This window comes from Xenopus laevis, chromosome 3L (assembly GCF_017654675.1).
Source record: "Xenopus laevis strain J_2021 chromosome 3L, Xenopus_laevis_v10.1, whole genome shotgun sequence".
NCBI classification, from domain to species: domain Eukaryota; kingdom Metazoa; phylum Chordata; class Amphibia; order Anura; family Pipidae; genus Xenopus; species Xenopus laevis.
Genome location: NC_054375.1, coordinates 143644788 through 143664401, shown reverse-complemented (window position 1 = coordinate 143664401; position 19614 = coordinate 143644788). Strand labels below are relative to the sequence as shown.

Below are 19614 nucleotides of genomic sequence, written 5' to 3'. Positions count from 1 at the left end.
AGGCCCTGGCATTTCAGGTACACAGAGGCCCAATCAGCCCACATAGAGGCCCAAACAGCCCCCACCAGCCCACTAAATACTGACTTTCTATGGCACTTTATAGCAGCCCTTCTGGCATTTGCCAGAACCCACAGATTGCCAGTCCGGGCCTGCATGTAGTGTTGCCCTGCACTAGTAAAACTTATGTGTTTGCTTCAGAAATACTGCAATAGTTAATATAAACAAGCTGCTGTGGAGCAATGGCGGAAATTGAAAAATGGCTACATGACAGAGGTTAACTAATGGATAACCGATAACACCATTAGACAGACAGAGCTTATTTGCTATCTGCTGTGTAACCTGAGCCTTTTCTCCATTGAATGGCTGCCCCCATTGCTACACAGCAGCTTATTTATATAAACAATAGTAGTGTTTCTGAAGCAAACACCAGTGCAGCGCAACACTGCATTATATTTTCATTACTTTAAAACACTTTTCTTTTTTGACGTTACTGTTCCTTTAACAGTTCCATAGTCTGGTATTGATCATATAGACACACACTGTGGGGCAATCCTTAATCCAACAAACCTGAACAACATGTCCCTATAAGAGTTGGTCAAAATAACTTTCAGTTAGTCTGGAAAGTTGAAGTATACTTAACACAACTTAAAGCAGAATACTTAAGTGTGCTGATTGAATACATATTTCAGTGGCCATATAAAGCAATATTATATAAACAAAGTATGAGTTTCATTGCTTTAAATCTAAAAATATCAGAGAACAACATTGCGGTGTAAGATTTATGATCATTATTCTCCAGCCTGAACGCTTTTGCACTGTATATAATACACAAGAATAACCTCTAAAATATTTACTTACAAATGATTCTTAGTGACGTCATCAATTATAATCAGTGCTTCGTGATGTCACTTGTGTCACGCGACTCAACAAAACCACCACTAAAAAAAAAAAATTACTTTAAAATACATGAATGTAGAAGTTACATGAATGCCACTTACGTTTCTGCCAGAAGACAGAACCCAATTATGTTTTGTTTGGGTTCTGTGCTTCACCCCCCAAAAACAAAGTATCTATGCATTACCATAAATAAGAAGAAATAATGCCCTATTAGCTATGAGCCTAAAAACATGCAATAGGAAGCATCAAATCCTACTACATAACATGAGACATCAACACAACCCACAGAAACATGCGAAGAGCACAGTACATGCTAAGATTGCACAGCACAAGAACCAATCAAGCAGCTCATGATCCTAGACTAATTTGAAAAGCTTCATATATATATTTATAAAGCATGGACAGAGGGAGATGGAAATGGTAGTATGATAACTTTTATTGATTGTAAACATATGCCAGTGTTCTTCTCTAGGTGAAGCCCTAGGCTTGATATGTCATTTGGTGTTTTTTTATGTCAGCTTCTTAAGGAGGAATTAAAGTTTTTGTACCTCATGGGGTTCTTCAGGTGTATTTCTATCTTTAAACCTTTGTATGTTTGCAGTCTTGCATGGGTTTCATCAAGTAGGACTCTTACGATGAAGGTGTTGTGTTCTTCACATGAAACTCTTAGCAAGCTTTCCTATCCCCTGGGCTCTAAAGACAGCCCTGTATTTGTATAATATGGAATTCGAGAACCAAAATCTTCTATGGCATGGATTATTCAGGTAGGACTCTATGTTCAAGGACTTGCCCAACATGGAGTTCTTTGTGTGTGGCATCTCTACAACCAGTGGGTTCTTCTGGTGGAACTCAGTGACGAAGCCTTTATTTAAGAAGGTTTCTAGGACCAGGCTTGGGTTACTGGGTTACTTTTTGTTGTTCATATTTAGGCTGAAGATCTTCTGATTGAAACCGTTCATTGGTGCAATAAATAGTATCCTACTACCTTCTACATCTCTTTATTTTCATATTGGCTCAAAGAAAGGAAAAATACCAGCACATATTTCTTTTTTTCTTTAACACACTGTATAAAACATCCTAGGAAGGAATGACTAGAATGTTAGATTTACTTGACTACGCAGGGCCACCCAGGGTAGGTTTTTATTCTCATTTTTGCCATTATTTTTCATTTTCCATCAGTATTTCATCAATATCACATGATTCTTTTATCCAGTTCACCACTTCTCTGTCTTTACCTCTAGAGATATTCCCTCCCATGGCCACGGCACCTTTCTCATGGTTTTCCAATTTTGCTTTATAACCACTTACATCTCCCTTTTTTTTGCACTCCTCAATCTGCAACTAATCCTCACCTTCACTTTTTTCTTGTTTACCTTTTGGTTCACCACCCTAGCTTTGAGTAATCCAGTGCATGGCAGGGTCACCTATCGAAATGGATTAGACAAAGTTAAATTAAGGGATGGGACACATGCCTAGATGATTTTCCTTGCTAGGATGTTTTTGGGTGATGGGAAGCATTACATAGTAATCACCCTCTTTAGAGTTTGATCTATTCTGACAGGTATCGCTGACCTCTAACCTTTTACATTTTCAGGCCAGTGCACACAGAAGAACTAATCCACAAAAACCCTTTATAAATTTTAGGGAACAGGGAAAGAGGGAGAAAAGCCCTCGCTCTGACTGCAGAGCCTCTAGGCACCACGGGGGCAATTGTACCGCACTTCAAAACATCCTGAAATTTACCCTGCGGAGCATTGTGTATTTGTGTGCAGAGCAATGTATGTTGATACAGTGCTGCACTCTTAAATACCGAGCAAACACAGCCACAGAGATATATTGTGTACTATACCATTGTCTTGCTTCTGTTGCCATCGGTTTCAGTCCAAGAATTTTACAATGAATCAATAGCTTAGGTATTACAAAGATTTCCAGTTACACTTGGTTTAGTGTATATCCCCAATGTGCCCTACACATATAGCCACATCCCAGGGATATAGCAAGGACTCACTGACAAGCCCACTGAGAACCGCACTTACACACTTGAACATATAAATCACCTTCAGTGGTCAAAGGGTTTCCGGACATATAAATCACTTACAGTTGAAGTCAGACGTGCAAATCGCCAGCAACGCAGTCACATAATCGATGGCACATATAAATCACTCGTATGTCCTTTTAATTATTTGCATTTACACACTTCATCAGTCAGAGAAAGCAGTCACATCGGCTACCAGATAAATATTGCAGAAAACAAGAGCTTTTGGAGCTAAGCACACGCACAGTTTGGAACATGGGTGCTGTGGTACATTCCTCTGGTTACGCACACATACATTTTAAGGCATATTTAAATGCAGTGGTTTAAATGGGGGATATAATTTAATAATATGAGCAATGTTTTATCCATAGCAACCAGTTCAGACATTAGCTTTCGCCAGTCTAGTGCTGTTGGCCAAAAACGCACATATTTGGTTGGGCAATTTGGTCAGTTTCTCCATTACTGCTCAATGTCCTTTCTAAGTGCCCGGCAGTTGTGCAGCGACACCTTCCTCTCCCTTTCATACTAATCTACTGATTTATATACAGCTATTGGTTTAATTAAACAGATCGGTGCTATTTGACCGTCCATGCGGTTGGTCGGTGGCACGGTATCCGCTTGTAGACCAATTGGTGGGATACTAGTGAAAGAGTCGTTTACAAGTAAAAAAGCATGTGTATGATTGGTTGCTCTGGGTAACTGTTTCTGGGCAAATATTATTACTATATACCCCCTGGTAGGTACGTAATCAGACAGCAGTAAGGCTGGATAAGAACATGTATACACACTGCCCCCTATGGATATATTAAACTACTGATTATGATTCACAAGCACAATCCTCTATAATATCACTCTTCACAGAGAAGCTTTGCTCAGCACCACTGCACACTCATGTAGAACACATTGCTCTGCACGCAGACACACATCGCTCTGCAGGCCCTTCTTTTGGCACAGAGCTGCTTGCTTCACCCCGTGCGTAGCCTTGTGCGGAGGCGGGAGGCATTGTGGATATAAATTGTTTAACCCATTGTTTTTATTTCCAGGCTCTGCACATTAACATAACTGTTCTATCCCCAGGATGCTCTGCCGAGGCTGTCTCACTCTCTGTCTCTTCCTCCCCTATTCTGTTAATGGCTTTTACATTGCTCTCTCACTCACATGCTTTCCTTCTTACTCTTTTGGGCTGTTGCTCTCTCTCTCTCTCTCTCTCTCTCTCTCTCACTACTTCTGCCTTTATTGTGCCTGCTATTCACTTTGACTTACAGGGGCATATTTACTAGTGTGAAGTGCAAGGGCAAAATATTAGTGTAAATATTGCCACCTTAACGCCAACAAAATTCTCATCTTTGCATACCTTACAGCTTATATTCTCCTATGGCGCCTGCAGTCAATACCGTGTATTCGGGTGCAAGTTGGGCCCACTACATAAGTGATGGCATGTTGGTGGGACACTATTAGTTTATTATTCCATAAATGCGCCTGAACACCCCATATGGGAGTCCTGTATTCAACTGGCTCCATTATGGCAAAGTTCTTTGTACCTAGTGCACTATTTTTGCCCTTATTAATGCATATACCATTAGTAAATGACCCCTATATTATGTTTTTGTCTTCATCTTTCTCCTGAGCTTTAGCACCTACCTTTTCTCTCTACTCTGTTCCTACTTACCTGTCCCATACCCAGATCTATCAGATTTCATACCTTGGCTCATGATTGTAAGATAGAAAGTGCAATATCTTGGCCTGTCTGTCATTTGTGTTTCTCTGCCTGTTTCTCTTGCTGTCATCTGACTTTATTACTGCTTATATATGAATACCACTAACTTTTACTTTGCAGATTCCTTGAGTGTGTCCCTTCCCACTCATGCCTGCCCCCGTATCTACATCTTTCACATCTCCATTCATTCCTACGTCTCCATCTTCCTGCTGTTTTTACCTTCTTTTTATCTTTGTAGGATCCTTGCCAGTGTAAATGAAAAACAAACCCTGCGTATTGGTGGAACTTACCGTCCACAGATATTCCCTTATTCATATCAAAGTAAAGTATGAAGACATAGCTTATTGTGTGCAACAACCCTCCCATTGGCTGGTTCATTCTACTTAAAGTTTATTAAGAAAACCCTTACCCCTGACCCAATGGTAATAAAGTGACAGCAAGATTCCATAACTGTCCATGGAGAAGGCCAAGCCTGGCAGCTTCCTACCCATAAAAGAAAAAAATTGACCCATCATACTGTCTCTTTCCAATGTCCCTCAAACCTGAAAACTCAAGGCATGCATCCACCAGTGACTTTACTATGGATAACACTGGCAAATATAGAAACTGATGCCTAGACAAAGCCTCAAAATCATTGTCATAGTGTAATGTTAAGATAAAAATGTAACCAATATAATGGGGGACAACCCCATATATTAAGTTAAACTCCAACACGACGTGCCTTGTATTGCTGCTCAGTACTGTGGTCACCAGGGAAGCCACTGCACCCACCATATACATTTTTCCAGCTCTCTGGTTTTCTGGAAAACATTAAATAAATGTCCGTTTGTAGGGAAAGCTTCAGTATTCCCACCAGAATGTGGTGTAATTTACAGAGGCATTATAAGTATTTACAGTGGCAAATATACAGAGACACAGTGCTCTGTGCACACAGTAGGGTATGTCCCTTATGTTTTTTTGTTTAAAAGAACATAAATGTAATATAATAAATGGGGTATAATTTTTTGTGATGTCTTTAGTTTCATCACTATTTCATTAAGCACCTATTCCCTTCACATGTTTGTCCCATTACTTCCATCTTACTTTTTTCTCTCCCTCTTCCCTTTTTTCTCTCCCTCCGCTTCCCCGTGCTTCACTCTGCCCTCCATTCTACATGTCAGCTCCTCCACAATATACTTCCACCAATGCCAAATGTTCATTTTTATTTCACCATAGCTCTCTTTAATGTCACTGATTCAACCATCACTTTTATTTAGTGTGCGTTCTGCCACAATGCTTGATGTTTATTAATCTGACATCAAGCATTATTTCTGCATGGTCCCTGCTTTTATGCTGTTTGCAGGACCTTACCAAGTTGCGCCCTTGGTGTTACACTCTCCCTTTATCCATCAACCCCTGTTTTATCATGGTGCTCCCTCTCTATTTTCCCCCCATTATTTTCCTTACATTCCTCCATTACTCCTGCACCATCCATACTCTTCCCTGTTGTTTCCATCTGCTCATCCTTCTCTTTCTACAGGGCCCTCCACCTGGATCCCAGGACTTCCCTGTCCACTTCTCCCACTGCCCCTCTGCATCACACAATGGTATATTAGAATATGAATTGTTTGGTTGGGATTGAGAGGAGGGATATTTGGAATCCATGAATGGGGTGGAGGGAGGTTGTGGAAAATGACACTCATGAATATCTTCTCTCCTTTTCCTATCCTCTTTTTCATTTGATATTTTTTCTCTCTTTTTCTTTTCTGACGCGTGAATAGAAGTGGAGCAAAAAGGTAAATTTCATTGGTCCCTTCCTGTTACCCTCACGGTGACTCGTTAAATCCGCCCATAATTAATGTTGGAATCCTAACTTTTCCTCTTCTCTCCACCTCACCCTCCTCGTCCTTTCTTTCCTTTTGCTGACCCCATTACCCCCCTTTACTTCCTTTCACCTTTAAGGATTGCAAGGCTGATATATATTTTCTATATTTATTTTACGTACCATCCCAAAAGGGACTGCCTTGGGCTTAAGGAGTAGACCCTGTAGCAGCCAATGAGATTTAGTGAGCAGGTTGGAGCCATAGGTTTAAGGGTTAGAAGTGCATTTTTGGAACACGAGGGAAATGTGGGTCGCGAATGAGGGTACGATGTAACCATGGAGGCTAATGTTGGGTTAACCACTGAAACTATATTAGCTGTCCATTTTTTCCAATTATTTTTTTCATGAATCAGATTAAAGGGGTAGGTGCCTGAGTGGTTTTTGAATGGGAAACTGCCTTTTTTACATGTCTGGGAAAGGGCAAATGGAGTAATGTTCTGCAACGACTCAGTTCTGAAAGGATTACCAATGATGCTATGGGAAGGTGACAGTTAGCAGTGCGATAGTCTGCAGCCTATACCCCCACCTCATCCCTCCTCTCCTTATCCGTCATGTTTCCATAGCAACCTCTAGAAACCTGGCCTACCTCAATTATTCCCTTCAGCTCTCTCCTACTCTCACTTCTCCTCTCTATCTGTATAGATCACGCTATCTTTCCCTCTTAATTTAACTATTTAACTATATATTTTGCTTTCTTTTTATTTGGCACCCGCACCCCCTTTTTTATGGAAGGGAATCCCATCCCTGATCAGGACTTGCATATTTGGCAGGAATGGGTGGCAAGACAGCTGCTCTCTATGGAAAAAGTACCTACTGTGTATATATATATATATATATATATATATATATATATATATATATATATATATTGCATTTATATCAATGCCTTTTGAATAGAAGAGGCGTGCGTGTGTAATACAGACATTTCTGCATGCATCATTTATTCTGAATGCATTTATAAATTATATATAAACACATGGTACATTTTTCAGGCGGGGTATGGCTGCTCCCTCAGGATTTGGGGGGGTTCAGAAAGTGTTTGTGGGGGGGTTTGTGGTGTACGTTGATGACATACAGCACCCTGTGGTGTTAATTAACCTCTCATCTGTCTCCTTCGTGCTGTACTCTGATTACTAACTTCATTAATCTAGTCTCTCCTTCCGTCTGTGCACAGACCTGCGTATTAAAACGGAAATCATTGACAACGGGGCTTTGTCTGGGCCGGGGGATTGATGTTTGCTGATTTGTTTTCTATTGCTACGTGTATAACTGCTGCCTCTAACTCCATCTATAGCGGTCACCTTTACTGCAAAACTTGAAGTATGGATATTGTATAGATATTGCCTCTTCCTGACCCTGTGCTTTTTTGAGACTTGTCCTATAAATGCTCAGGTGCTTTTGTTGCTTCTTATAAAAGTTTTGGACAGGTATCTTTTAATTCATTTTAATCCACCTGATACTCTGTACAACCTTAACCTCTGTGTAACTCCCCCTATTACTCTGTACAACACTTCCCTATAAGTCTTTCTACTGCTCCACATAACCCCTCCCTATAACTCTTCCTATAGTTCCATATAACCCTCCCTATAGTTCCTCCTACTGTTCCATATAGCCCCTCCTTATAACTCTTCTTATTGCTCCATAAAACCCCTCCCTATAACTCATCCTATTGCTCCATATAATTCTCAATATAGCTCCTCCTATTGCTCCATACAACTCCTCCCTATAACTCCTCATATTGCTCCATATAACCCTCTCTATAACTCTTCCTATTGCTCCATATAACCCTCTCTATAATTATTCATATTGCTCCATATAATTCTCCCTATACCTCCTCCTACTGCTCCACATAACCCCTCCCTATAACTCTTCCTATAGTTCCATATAACCCTCCCTATAGTTCCTCCTACTGTTCCATATAACCCCTCCTTATAACTCTTCTTATTGCTCCATAAAACCCCTCCCTATAACTCATCCTATTGCTCCATATAATTCTCCCTATAGCTCCTCCTATTGCTCCATACAACTCCTCCCTATAACTCCTCCTATTGCTCCATATAACCCTCTCTATAACTCTTCCTATTGCTCCATATAACTCTCTCTATAACTATTCCTATTGCTCCATATAATTCTCCCTATAGTTCCTCCTACTGCTCCATATAATCTTCCCTATAACTCCTCCTATTGCTCCAAATCTATTAATCATATAGTCGTACCTAAAAACCCCTATTGTGCCATAAAATGCTCCCTATAACTCTTCTTATTGCTCTAAATAACACCTCCATATAGCCCCTCTATTGCTCCATATTTCCCCCATATTTTATTGCTCCTAATAACTCCTCCAATTGTTTCATATAACCCCTCCTTATAACTCCTCTTCTTTTCCCAGTTGTCTTTTCCTTGAAACTTTTCCTTTTGCCTTATGATTCTATACCCAACCCCCTTAATGCCATATGCCTATATTGTTTGTTATACTCTAATTATAGCCAATAAATTTCATCCCCTTAATTCAAAGTGTAAGGCCTCTTACTTCGTAAACCAAGGTGGGATATCGCAAAATGTTGTTCCATATCGAATTTCTACCTAAAAGTGGCCCCTAACACTCGTCCCTCTGTGTGCCTGCCTCATTCACTCAGCGAGGTGGGAGTGACAGATACTGCATGACTGTTTCTCCTGTGTCTCAGCATCTAACAAATTTTTAATGTCAACTTCAGTCACTTTAACAGCTTCCTTTGTGACCGGACAGAATCTAACTCACCAAACGTCGCCCCATTTGTGAAACTTACACAATTGTTTTTTTTTTTCTACAGGTTTCTGAAATTAACTTCATTTCTTTTTTCCATTTTCTCAGATGTCTAATAAAAAAGCAGAGCTTGTTACAAGAACACCCCGAGAATATTTAAAATGCTCAAGCCTCTACATTACATTTACAGGGGCAGTCAACTTATTGGAAGATATCGTCTATCATTACCCTTATGCTATCTATTTTATCTATATATATTTTTCCAATATGTGCATCAAAATTTCTTAATTTGTAAAACAATAGCCGTAAGGAAGCTATTCATGGGGACTGTGAAACAAAAGAAGATAGAACTCTAACAGAAGTGTTCTCATAACACAGCTCTGCGTATTAGTATGGCAAAATAAAAAGACTGAGTCTTACCGTGCTTTGGGTGCTATGTTCTGATCTATGTTTTGAGAAAGGAGTCTGAATTTTTTTATCTGGTGTGCAGTGGGCAAAAACAATAAGAGAGTGACCACATTCTTGGGAAATGTTAGGCCCTGAAGATGATGTTCTAAACATCCATTGGTAGGGTATACAATGTGGGACTCATCATATGCAGTAGATGCCTGAAATGGCCATAACGGTCTAAGGAAGGGAGGGCTAAAACCTGAAGTTCTGAGAATGTAGTCATAAACCATCAACCATGGAAAAATTAGTAGATTCCTAAGAGGATTGTGAAGATCTCTCCACAGCTGCCAATAAATTTGCAGGCAGAAGAAAGAAAAGGTTTTCTTTAGATGACCTATAGAAGAATCTCCTACCATGGTAGATCAGGAGAAACTAAATAGGGTATTTGGCATACCAGTTGGTTTACGTTCAGAGTTAAGCATTCAGTGAGATATGGTGGGAAATATGCATCATTAAAACAAACTCAACCACATCCAGAAACTTTAGCTAGTGGTCCTTCTGACCAGAATGTGCCCCGGCAGTGTTTGGCAATAGGAACTGTGTTCACAGTGATGCAATGGCTTAAAGAGATCAGCCATATAAAAATATGCAGAGGGTTGTGGAGGTTAGCGACTGAGAAAATATCTACACAGTCATCACTGACTATAATGTTTATTTCAGGGAAATTAATTATTTCTCTACCAAAAACTTCCAGAAAGACACAAAGAAACATTCTGAACTCATAGTCGTTTCTATGGGAGGCACTAAAAACCTACCATTCCTTTGGACTGACAGTAGAGGCTGTTTGATAGGCCATTGAATAGGATTTCTTTGTGATGAAATAAACCCTTTAAAAATAATGATATAAAATATAGGGCACTGAAAAGTGATGCAGTGGGATGACTATATTATGTTAAAAAAAAGGTTTTATTATGAAAAGAGTAGACTGATGTTGAAATTTTGGGTCAAAAATCCCAATGAAGATAAACTCTAGAAGCAAAAAAGTGGGGCACTGCACAACCCAGTCTTGAATCTAGAAGAAGAAGACAGGGGGTGTTAAGGGTCTTCAGCCACACAGCAGAAAGAACCCAAGGATGGTTGATGGTGAAATGAAGTGTATCTGCAGTTCTACCAGCCATATAGAAGAGTAAAGATCATCCATAGGTTCTTCAAGTGAGATAGCAGCTTGAACAAAACAAATGCTAAAGATGGGTGAGCCGTAGGTTCCCCTATTCATGTGGGTGAAAGAATCCAGGATAGAGTATTGATTGTATAAGAAGAATTATGTTCCTATAAATCCTAACAGCCATTCTGCAAGTAGAACCACAGGAAAGCTTATGATATGATGGGGCATATCCCAGCAAGAATAAAACATTATTAATGCAAATATATGGAGTTTTCCTTGAAAGGATGCCATTGATCACATATGGTGCAAACATGGGCCTTCATGTGGATTTTTGCTAAATAATCTGCATCTACAGAGGACACCAATCACATTCATCTACTGAATTAAAAAGCAGATTTTGTTTGGCTGTAGTAAACAGCTTTTGTTTTGTCCAATTAGCTTGCAGGATCCAGCAGTGGAGCTTCTCAGTGGAGGTTCCTCCACTGTGTGATTGTTTAAAAGATTGTCTTGTGACTTGTTGCTTTTTTTTAACCTTCTACCACTACAGCATTGTTACAACAACTATATATGTTAAAATGGAAATGGGAGAACACCACAGTAATGTGGAAAATAGGGGGGCAGAGAAATGTTTAATCAGTATGATCGGATGAGAAAGGGCTGCATTATGTAAGGGTAATGGCACGTGAGACTGTTCTGGGCACAATGATTTTTGGGCTACTTAAAAATGCGCAATAAAAGCACCCAAACCAGCCCCATCTGCCATTGCTCTAAAAGTTGCATGAATAAATAAGCTGTTGTGGGTGTGGCCAAAATAGTATATGAAAAGCATATGTAGGAGACGTGTTCATGTCTGTAAGTTAGAGAGAGTGTAGAAGATTGGAAATAACAGGCCATTAGAGAGGCCATTGTGTATGGTGTGGGTTGGATATTAGGAGAGGGTTTTCTCTTCTGATTCTCTCTCTAATTCTCCTTCCCCTTGTCATACCCTTATCACCTCCCAGAACCATTCTCCTATTATCACAGGGAAACTACAGGGGTGCAAAATGTTCACAAAGCTCACCATAATCTTTTTATCTTCTCCCCACTTTCCCTGTCTCTACCCCCCAAATTTCACCTTTCCTATCCTTTCACCTGACTTTGCATTCTATTTCAACCCCATTTATTGTGCTTCATTGTTTTGCTCTACCTTTCTTCTTTGTTAAATCCAATGTGGTGTCTTCCACATTCTTCAATTGTCATGATTCACTTTCTCACGGTATTCATTTCACCATCCTCATGTTTCTCTTCACTCTTTCACAATTCCTTCTCATTAATCTCTTGCCATCTTATTGCTCAAATTAATTTCTTTTCATCTTCAATATTGCCTACTTCTGCTGCCTCCTATCAATCTCTCTCATCTGTATTTTGTTCTTTATTCGATATTTCATCTCCTCTTGCTAAATCTACCCTTGATCCATTTCCCCTTGACTTACATATTTACATATTCCATCAATCTCTCTTCCTCCCTCTTTCCTGTCCCCCTTTTTCCCATTATTTCAGTTTTCGTCTGCCCGGGAACCCTACAGGAAATACTGGAGGCCACATCCACCCATGAGTCTGAACACCAATCAGGAGCATGGTGTAGAGATCCCCTGCAGGCTGGTGAGCGTCTCTATGTAATGCCATGGATCCCCTACCGTACAGACACATTAACAGAATATGCTTCATGGGAGGAGTATGCCGCAGGTCGCCACACCACAACATATCGACTACCTAGCAGAGTGGATGGCACAGGCTTTGTGGTATATGATGGAGCTGCCTTCTACAACAAAGAACGTACACGCAATATTGTCAAGTTTGATTTGCGAACACGGATCAAGAGTGGAGAGGCCATAATATCCACAGCAAACTACCATGACACCTCACCCTATCGATGGGGTGGCAAAACTGATATTGACTTAGCTGTGGATGAGAATGGATTGTGGGTTATCTACGCAACTGAAGGCAACAGTGGAAGGATGGTGATCAGCCAGCTTAACCCCTACACACTACGATTTGAAGGCACTTGGGAAACAGCATATGATAAACGTTCAGCTTCTAATGCTTTTATGGCATGTGGTGTCCTTTATGTTCTGAGGTCAGTGTATGTGGATGACGACAGTGAATCAGCTGGGAACCGTGTAGAATATGCTTTCAACACACACACAAATCGTGAGGAACCTTTAGGAGGCAATGGAGGAACTGGACTGGATTTTCCTAACCCATACCAATTTGTGTCTTCAGTGGACTACAATCCAAGAGATGGGCAGCTATACGTATGGAACAATTACTTTTTGGTGCGATATGCACTTAGGTTTGGCCCTCCAGACCCAGCTGAAGGTAAGCTGGTACTTGCATCATACAATGAGAAAAACACTAAACTGACAGTTTTAAATATGTAGATGACCACATTTTAGAGGATAGCCAACTTTCAGCCATTCAAAACTATGCTTGAAAAATATAGTCGGCCACAGGCCATGTATGCAACCCTTGGGCGATGGCATGGCATTTTAGCGGGTATCATAGTAATACATTCATGGATCCAGTAAAACCACACTCATTTCGTCACCTGGAATGGCGTGCAATACTTTCTTTTCAACTTTTTTTACCTAATTGTTTACTGTTGCAAATGTTAGTCTCTCTCTTATACACTTCTATTTTTGCAATATTTGGGATTCTGATATTTACTTTTCCTTAGACTCTCTTCTTCTCTCACTGTCTTACAGGTCCAGTCACTCCCACCCCACCTTTGGTCACTGCCACACTGCCTCAGCCTCCATTAACTGTTACTACTCCCCCCTCTATAACTACCACAGCTCGTCACCCTCCTCTAACAACGCACCCCGTAGGGGTGATAAACCCTATAGGACCTGACCTACCTACACCTGGGACCCGTCGGCCACCTCCCTCCAACCAGCATTCTTACTCAGAGATCTACTGCCCACCTCGTGAGGAGAGACGGGTCCAGTGGCCAGCTGCACAACAAGGCATGCTAGTAGAGAGACCATGTCCAAAGGGAACACGAGGTAAAGCTATAAAGGCATCCCATCTAACATTCCACATGCTTTTCCATCATTGTTATATGAGGACAGTATGGAAGACTGGCATGAACTGTACAAGGTGGCTAGAATATAACCATTAGTCTGAATGATTCTGTTCCATTTGGTTTGCTTTCTTACTGCAATCTTCCCGTCTCTAATTTCAGGGTAGGTTTTGGCACAACATCGCAATCTGTAATTTACATACTGTTTAGCTGCAACACAATTCCACACTTATCTATGCACTCTATAATTCACACATAAGCTCAGCAGTTAATTTGGCTAAGCCTCGTGCTAATTCTCCTGCACTTTTCATGTCACATATATTTGTTCAATTACACCCCACCCAATTTACAATTGCCTTGCTACAGCCTTGGAGAAGGCAGGATTGCCTTTGGTTCAGTGGGTCCATTTAGAAGTGAATATAGAAAAAAATTGATTTATTTCACAGATAAGTTCCCATTAGGTGGAGGCCCTTGGGTCCTCATTTTAAGATGAAAAGACACATGCAAAATGGACTTTCCACCTAAAAAAAAACATATAGTTAAAAATAGAAATCCAAAAGATCCCACCCAAATATGACTATGAAGATTTTCATTCATCTAGGTCATTGTATATCTAGTATTACTTATACTAGATATCCCACCCAAATGTTAACTCACTAGAGTGAGAGGGTGGGAGCCTTCATTAGCAAAAACTTGATTGTTGGTAGCAGAAGTACTGCTTTGCCTAGGGTGTCGTGTGTTCTTAAGTGACGTCAATTTGTAATATCACATGGTGGACTTCTATGGTCAAGTAATTTGTTGGCTTGAGTCAGAGAAATCATGTAAGCAGAACACCCCAAGAGTTACATACATGAATATACAGTACATACTTACATCATTTTCACAAGCCAGACTACCCATCCCCTTACACTACTAAAAATGTGCTTAAACATGAACCTTCACAAAATTGCAGTCCACACTCTCAAAATGTCTCATCCTCTGCAGAAGGACAATAATTATCTTCATAACTAGGTCTGCTTTATCATTAAACCTCATGTGGATCCTGGTAGGGCTAGTGTAGTTAAGAGACATAAAGAAGGCTTTTCATTGACCAACCATGGCCTACGCATTTCTCCAGCGAAGCCCAGGTACCGTCAGGGAACCCCATGATGAAGCAACTTGATTATTATTATTATTGCAGCTCAATGTATTTCCACTTTTTCCATACAAATCATTGTAGAAGCAATCATCAGACATATACATTTCTTGATTATGTTTCCCAGTAAATACACAATCTATTATTTATGCGCTTAATTCATGTATTACTCGCGAGCGACACACTCTTGGATGCTCAGCTGGAAATGGGCAAAACAAGATTTCTTTAATGCATAATTCATATATTTGCTAATTCAGTCGTTTCCAGTGTATGGGGGTCTGTTCATCAAAGTGGATAAAGCGTGCGGGAAACCTACTTTCCGTGCTCGTTATGGGTTCCATAGTGAGATAGAACTCTAGTAGGCACTGAAGGTTAGACCTTCACTTGCCAGGGAAGTATGGATTCAGAAGTGGGCCGATAAGAGCAGTCTGCTATAATCACATTGTTCATGACTGGCAAGGTATAAATATATGCATGACACTGGCAGGAGGGAAGTAGACATGCTGTCTCATTAAAATCTTATGAACCTGCCACATGTTATTGGAGTTGACATGCTGGTGCTCTCATGAAATGGACTTTGGTACAGCTGGTGATGCTGGAAGTAGAGTGCCAGGGCCACAGATAATGATAAGCAGCAGTAACACCTGCCTAGGCTAAACAGTTTTGGGAAAGGGGTCCATTGCAGAAAATAGTTATTGTCCATATCCAATGAACTAACAATAACAGCTCCTTGTCTATGCCACTAACCCTGATGGTGGGTAATGATGTAGAACCATGGGGACAAGCACACATTGTCACTCTTATTTTGGCAAAGCTCCTAAGCCCTCTGTATTTATATCCCAGTATTGCAAATTAAAAGGTGTCTAAAATGATAGCCTGGAATTTACAAAAGTGGTAACCAACGTTATCAAAATATCCAGCTTATCTCACTCGTACCGAAGGCTTCACTAGAAATTTTAGACCCAATCAAGGTCCGAACTCTGTTATGCGCCACTTCATTACAGCTGCACACACAAATCAACATTCATGTCTTTATCTATGCACTACAAAAGCATACGTGCAATTGCGTTATGTACTAACACAGACTAAGCGGGTTATTTATTAAACTCCGAATGAAATCAACTCAAAAAATTCAGGTTTTTATAGGGAAAAAAACCTAGAAATCTTCGTGATTTATTATACCCCGAGGTTGCTAAAAGTCCGAATCCGAAAATACTCCATCTCCAAGCTGTTGGAGTCCTGTAGAAGTCAATGGCAAAGGTACTATTTCAAATTTGAAGATATCATGGTCTGTGCTGAGTTTCAGCCAAAAATTCGAAAAAAATTGTGGGTTTCGAGCGATTTCACTAAAAATTAGAGCATTTCGGCCATAAAACCTGAAAAATTTGCAAAAACACTAATGTTTTCAGTTTTATTTCTGAAGCGATTTTATCAAGTTTTTTCGATGGTAAATAAGGTCAAATCGTGGATTCTAGTTTGGTCTGACTTTTTTTTACTTAAAAAAATCTGAAAAAATGGATTGTGATAAATAAGCCCCTAAGACTTCTCTGGTCTCCATATCAACCAGTCTGCAGTTAGGGTTATTGGTCTAGTGCATTTTGAATAAGAGTTAAAGCAGCATATAAAAATAAGAAGGGGGGGGGGTCTGTGCAGTCCCTAAAGAGGCACCACTTTTGTGCATGAAACAGTTTATCTATCCAGAAAGAATAATGAAGGAAGCCATCTGCATTGCCCATGTTACTAAATAACCTCCATATTTTATATCTTATGGACATTCTACCTGTAGCTCCCTAAATACATAAACTATAAAGGTTATGAAATAAAATGGCTACTGCATGACATGTTACTACATCACCCCCCCAAGGTTAGAAAGTAGCCACCACAATTGCCAAGCATTCCAAGGTGTTTGGAGGTGCATTTCAGCAGCTTGATGATGGAAGGTGCAAGCTCCTCATGTATAAGTGATAATAGCTCCGCTGTGATCTGTACATTTGCTAAATGACTCTGTGGTCTCTCTAGGTACCGCTTCTTTTCTCTGTCTGCCTACACTTGGTGTGTGGAATCCACGTGGTCCAGACCTAAGTAATTGTACCTCTCCTTGGGTAAACCAGGTGGCACAGAAGGTAAGGAGGTGGTTGGAATGTGTGAGGTGTATGTTTTTATGGCAATATATGTGGAGATAGCTGGCACTTTAGAGTTAGTATGGGAAGGAAGCTTAGACTAAGTCTGCCTACTGCTCCCTGGTTCCTCTTCTCTCATATCACTTATTTATGCTCCCTAGATAAAGAGTGGAGAGAATGCAGCTAATATTGCAGGGGAGCTGGCCCGTCACACCCGGGGGCAGATATATGCCGGCGATGTCACATCATCCGTGCGTCTACTGGACCAACTTTTAGACATTCTGGATGCTCAACTCCAAGCCCTAAGACCAGTGGAGAGAGAGAGTGCCGGAAAGAACTACAACAGGGTATGCGCACCACATTCTCACCATATAGGCAGTCACTGCAACCCTGTGACAATCTAATAGACCATCTTCTTATATTACAGATGCATAAAAGAGAGCGGACTTGCAAGGATTATATCAAGGTAGGCTGCTGGGGGTGAAGGGAGGTGGGTGATATCACTCTATCTTTCAGTGCAGCAGTGAAGAGTGACAGAAATTTATCAGAGCACACGTCACATGACTGGGGGCAGCTGTGAAACTGACAGTATGTCTAGACTTCAAAATTAAATATAAATCAGTTTGCTCTTTTGAAAAACAGATTTCAGTGTAGAAGTCTGCTGGAGCAGCACTATTAACTCTTATGTCTCTCACTCTCACAGGCAGTGGTAGAAACAGTTGATAACCTCTTGCGTCCAGAGGCGCTGCCATCATGGAGGGACATGAATGTAACTGAGCAGGAACATGCTGCGACCATGTTGTTGGACATACTGGAAGAAGGAGCCTTCCTCTTGGCTGACAATGTCAAGGAGCCTGCACGTTTTCAGACTGCTAGGCCCAACGTGGGTAAGGGTCATTTAGGGATGATAGGAAGTCTTCCAACATATTGAGTAAGGACAAGAGTTGAGCAAGAGTTAAATAAAGTGCTGATTATGGGGCTAAGTGGTTGAATCAAAATACAATTATGCGGCATCTCTGGTTGGTGAGGATGTTATTGACCAACGCATAAAAACATTTTCTTTGCATAAGAGGGCAAAAGACAAAAATCTAGACAGTACATTAGGGAGGCCCAAATCAAACACGAGTTTATCTGATCTCTGAGATCAGTTTGTTCATAATTAGCAAGAACGACCAAGTCATGTGCAAGAACCAGTGGAAGACCCACATCTAATCTCCTACCAATGTTGGTAAGCTTAGTCCTCCTGAGAAAGTTTAGGAAGTACAACCTGGGACACACCCGGGCAATCTTAAAGGTTTGGGGAATTATTGACATTGTAATATAGTTTGAAGATTCATTTAGATGCACAGAGAGTGCGGATGTTTACATGTCTCAATAAGTGGGCTTTACAAGTAGGGATGCACTGAATCCCCGAATCCTTCATCAAAGATTTTGCTGAATACCGAACCAAATCCGAATCCTAATTTGCATATGCAAATTAGAGGCAGGGAATGGAAAAATGGGGGAAAAAATTACTTCCTTGTTTTGTAACAAAAAGTCATGTGATTGCCCTCCCCACCCCTAATTTGCATATGTAATTTGAATTCTGCTAAAAAAGGCCAAATACTGGCCGAATCCCGGATTCGGTGCATCCCTATTTACAAGTATGTCTAATTCGGAAATAATCGAAGAGAGGGGGCAGTGAGATTTGCACTTTTGAGATCATAGGATATAGAAAGCTGCATGGTATTGAGATGTCCAAAAAATTAAATAGGTGCTTAAAGTGAGACAGAATTATCCAATTGTGGAAATACAGGCGGAAGAGGGACCTCTTTAGATCCATTGAGTTTAATAAAAGATACCGTGGTTGTTTCAGTAACATACAAGCAAAAGCCAACCTAACTTGATCATGTGTTTTAGCTTCTGAGTCTATTCTCTCTTACCTTTTGCTCATTCACTCTTTCTTTCATTCTCCTGCACTTCCCTTTAGTGTATCTCTTCACTTTGAATCTCTTTTCATGCTCTGAACTCTGATATATGTTGTTACTTCTTCAACTTTTTGACTTTTCCTTCGGGATTTCCTTCTTCTTGCATTCTGTCATACTCTGTGTTTTGTCTCTTTGCTCAACATCCTCATTGCTCTCTCTCTTTGCATTCTTACAGTGCTAGAAGTCTCGGTGGTGAATACAGAGGGTTCGGTCACTGAGCTGATCTTTCCTCAGGACAATCTCAGTCTCAGCTCCATCCAGCTCTCTGCTAACTCCATCAAGCAGAACAGTCGAAATGGTGAGATGTTTCTCTACAGCATTGTGTGCCATATATATATTGTCTTTAATTCTAGCTGGGTGCCAACACATAGGAATGCATCTAAACAGAAGAAAAACATGTCTATTATGTTCAACTTTTTGGGAAAATAAAATACAGTTAGAGATAATTTAGGCATAACATTTTTTTCAGAGAAAAACTAAAATTGTTATTTTATAAAGGAGAAATCATGCTTAATAAAGAAGC

The 19614-nt window shown here is 40.4% G+C and overlaps 1 protein-coding gene across 4 annotated transcripts in view; it reads left to right on the top strand.

Annotated features, from left to right (window-relative positions):
- adgrl1.L (adhesion G protein-coupled receptor L1 L homeolog) overlaps positions 1-19614 on the top strand; it is a 191312-nt gene that overhangs the window by 139398 nt on the left and 32300 nt on the right. For 2 of the 4 annotated variants that reach the window (XM_041587188.1, XM_041587187.1), the window contains exons 5-12: positions 6410-6424; positions 12348-13166; positions 13553-13852; positions 17024-17127; positions 17286-17471; positions 17552-17590; positions 17828-18011; positions 19267-19389. In XM_041587188.1, the coding sequence (XP_041443122.1) occupies positions 6410-6424; positions 12348-13166; positions 13553-13852; positions 17024-17127; positions 17286-17471; positions 17552-17590; positions 17828-18011; positions 19267-19389 (1770 nt within the window). The remainder of the gene's footprint in view (positions 1-6409; positions 6425-12347; positions 13167-13552; positions 13853-17023; positions 17128-17285; positions 17472-17551; positions 17591-17827; positions 18012-19266; positions 19390-19614) is intronic. The other 2 variants (XM_041587189.1, XM_018253629.2) reach the window with 1 other exon arrangement.